General features: G+C 39.7%; 1 protein-coding gene across 1 annotated transcript; it reads right to left on the bottom strand.

Annotated features, from left to right (window-relative positions):
* Window positions 1-301: 301 nt before the first annotated feature.
* GDF2 (growth differentiation factor 2) lies at window positions 302-3,728 on the bottom strand. Its single transcript, XM_009888719.1, has 2 exons — window positions 3,157-3,728; window positions 302-1,483 (listed from the first exon to the last, which is right to left on the bottom strand). Exons 1-2 carry the CDS (start codon window positions 3,500-3,502, stop codon window positions 543-545), a joined length of 1,287 nt encoding a protein of 428 aa, XP_009887021.1. The 5' UTR covers window positions 3,503-3,728; the 3' UTR covers window positions 302-542.

Genomic DNA, 3,728 nt, shown 5'->3' with positions numbered 1-3,728 from the left:
ACAGGAGCAAACAATTGCCTGTAAAAGCCTCTGAGATTACTGATATGAGAAAACACTTGCAGGACTTAGACTCCTGACTTTACCATGCAGACTAAAATCCATTTATGGAGTTTTACAGAAGCTGAAAATGTCAGAGTTGGCTGAGAGAATTAGATTTCAGTACCTATTAAATATTTACAGGGCATCCTAGATACTCATTGAAGATCCTTTAGTTTGTGACCTAAACAGAAGTGATTAAACAGAAAAGCTGAAATCAGGTATTCAAACAGTATCCCTGTTGCCCAATAATGTGTAGTTTGTTCAAACTCACAATATTTTAATCCAGTATTCACTTTGACATGATATATAATGCAGGCTATTTACATTGATTGCCATTCTTTAAATGACAGTTTTCCTTTAAAACAAGCAGCAACATCAACAACCAGCCCCATACCCTGCTCTAAAACTTATTTTCAAGGATTTTCATTTGCATCACTAATGTACAGATTTACACAGAGCAGAAAAAGGGGGAACTCTTATTCTTAGGGATTCTGCCTTGTGTACTACCTGCAGCCACATTCTGCCACTTTCATCCCTTCATAGTTATATATCAAAGTGGGCACACCAGCATCATCCTTATAAAGAATGGAGATTGAATCCAATTTGGTTGGAACACAACAGGCCTTGGAAGCTTTCTTTGGGTTTTGGAGATGCACCAGAGTTTGGACAATAGCATGTTTTGTTGGGGTAACATTATCTGTCAGAGGGAAGAAGCAACCTCCTTTACACTCAAAAGCCTCATAATCTTTTGGTGCAATGATCCAGGAATCCCAGCCAATCTCTTCAAAGTTCACATGGAGGGAAGTTCTCCGGCAGTGGTTGGCTCCGATGCTTCTCTTGCTTCTGGAGGAATGCTGATGGGGCCCAGTGATGGCCTTTTCCCCTCCCTGTTCTTCCTCTTCAGATGAAGTGTTGTTCTTTCCTAATTTCTTCAGCACACTTTCTTGTTCATGAACAATCATCTCCCGGAGCTCCACTTTGGTCTCTTTTGTCCCATTGCTGCGGTCATTGGAGAACACTATTAACAGGGGCAGATTTTTAGTGTCAGGGGTAACACTGATATCCAGCTTTCCACAAGTGAAACCACTCAGAGCCTTACTCTCTATAACAACCTCTAGCTTGTTTTTAGTCTTCAGTTTGTCTGCCTTGACCCATCTTTTCACAGCACTGGACACTTCAAACATCTCCCAACCACACTCCTGGATATTGTGGGAGACAAGGAAAGATTTGGTACTTTCTGGGTTTTCCCAGTGGTCACCATCTAGAACATCATAAATGACCATGGTGCCTTCCAGCCTAGAGAGAGACCCGACTTCCCTGTGACAGGAGATATAAATTCTCAGTTCAGCTCTGGTGATTTCCTCGTATCGTGGAATAGAGATGTTGAAGAGCAAGATGTGTTTCTGAAATGCATTTTCTTCTGGTGAAGCTAAAGAAACAACATCTGCAATAGGAAATTAAAACACGTGGTTACAGTGCTTCTGACTTTCCAAGTAGATTGCTTTTAAAAGACTCAGGATGTATTTTGAGGCTAAAATAAGAGCATGGTTACCCAGCATTAAAAAAAAAAAATAATAAAAAAATACTGTCTTCTGGCCAAGTTTCACGGACAGGGAGTGAAAAGTGGAAATGGAGGTCCCTGGTGTTGGTAGTATTTTTACCATGGTCAGGTATGTATGTGGAGGGGACCGTAAAGAGTGCCTAGAACAAGCTGTGGATGATGCTGGTCGGTATAAAGTACATAAATAAGGCATCTGGGGAGTGTTCAGATTTAGCAATTTGTAAAGAGATCTTTACACAAAGAATTCTTTAAAAAACCTATGAATTTCCTACTCATTCCTATCATGTAATGGAATGAACTGACCTCCGAATACAGAGAAGTATACTACATATTTAATTGTCACTAAGAACTAGTTGTGCTGAGGCTTTTGTTCTCTTCAGATAATTTTAAAAGCAGCTTGGAATACTGGGAGTTTGGGGAAAAAGAAACCTTTTTGAAAATCCCGAATTGAAGCTTCAAGGTCTGTCTAAACCGGGACCTGGTGATAAACAGCCTTTCATGCCCAGGTCCCAGTCCGTTCCAGGTTGGACTCACTGAACTTGTGTGGGTTTTGTTTGGATTTTTTTTCCTGCAAAGGTATGTGCAGTGCCAGCAACTCTGCCTTGAGAGGGGCAGATATTTGGCTGGAAGATCAGGTCGGTAATGTGTAAAAGTCGTCACTGACTGATGTCTGTTTGATGGTCAATGTAAGATAATTACTCAGTCATGATTGGGTTTTAGGGCAATTTTAATTGGCTAATGTTGACACTTCTTCACAGTGTTTACTTACTAAAGCAGTCGGAGAGGAGAGTCAGATATAGAAACTATTATCTAGCTCATACTGTTAAGGTTTCTTTCCATTTCAGGACTCTCCGTAGTGCTGTTACCTGTGTATGTCTGTTTTTCATATAACCCGAAGCTTCGATTCTCCCTGCCTCATTTTTATCACAAGGATTGCATTTACTTTGAACTTTTTTACTTTTTGTTTTGATAGAGCTTTTAAAATTCTATTTAATGTGATGCAGACAGGGATCCTGTACTTTTTTAGCTGATTCAAGCTTGACAACCCCTTTCCATATAAATCTTTCCATCTAACCCAAATTTTGGGGGACCACTGCAATTGCTTGCTTGGATCCAGAGATGCATTTCTCTGTTGGCTGCTGAGGTTTTTAAGTATGAGAAGAGCCCACCTGAAAGAAAAGCTCTCTAGTATGGATGTCTCAATTATAGATGATCAAAAGTTTGCATTCTAGCATTAAAACTCAGTCCCAAATCTCTAGCTTTGAGAAACATGATTCATGTAAACCCTGTTATTCAGTGCATCATCTCAGCTGATGAGTTTGAGAAGATAGTATTCTACAGTAAAAATGTTGAAGAAGAAAACTAAAGGTAATTGCATTTTTTTAAAGTTTGAAAGAAAAGACAAGACTACAATCCAAAATTTTAATCTGTTTCTTTTCTAAAGAATCTGTGGAAGTTAGGCGCTCAGTTCCCTCTGAATTTCAAAAGAATCTGAGTACCTACTGTCCATGTACTTCTTTAAAAATTCTAGTCCACCTATTTAGCACTTCTCCTACCTTCAGTACTGAAGCTCCTTACAATATTGGATGCAGGGATGGAGGACTTGTCTGCAGCGTATCTGTTGTATAAATCAATCATGAACTGTGGTGGTTCTTCTTTGGTCTTCACTTGTGAGGGGACTCTTGACAAATTCAAACTCCTTAGTAAATCCGTCTTCATATTCTCCAGGAAAGATTTAAAGTCGAAATGAGTCTCATCTTCTATTTCCCCAGGATCATGAAAGTGTGCATCAGACTTTCCCATAGCTGATAAGTTGTCCCAGTCTTCCAAAGGCTTGCCTCTTGTCAAACAGGCAATGATGTTGAAAACAGACAGTACAGCTAATACTCCAAAATAATGCATTTCTTCTATATTTACTTTCTGGTGGACAGACAAGAGGGTATTTTAACTGCTTAAAAGTCTTGTTTCTTTCCAGGAAAGGAGGTGGAAGGCAAACAACTGGAATGCCCTTTGCAAATCACTTTCTTGTGTTCTTTTTGCAGTCTGCTTCAAACCCCAGCCTCTTGTCAGTTGTCAAGCAGATTGGTTGTACACTTGCCCTTATCAGAGTCATTGATGCCATGCTTCA

The sequence above is a fragment of the Charadrius vociferus genome, unplaced genomic scaffold (genome assembly GCF_000708025.1).
Source record: "Charadrius vociferus isolate BGI_N301 unplaced genomic scaffold, ASM70802v2 scaffold436, whole genome shotgun sequence".
NCBI classification, from domain to species: domain Eukaryota; kingdom Metazoa; phylum Chordata; class Aves; order Charadriiformes; family Charadriidae; genus Charadrius; species Charadrius vociferus.
Note: the sequence above shows the minus strand (reverse complement) of the source record. Positions and strands in the feature narration are given on the sequence as shown.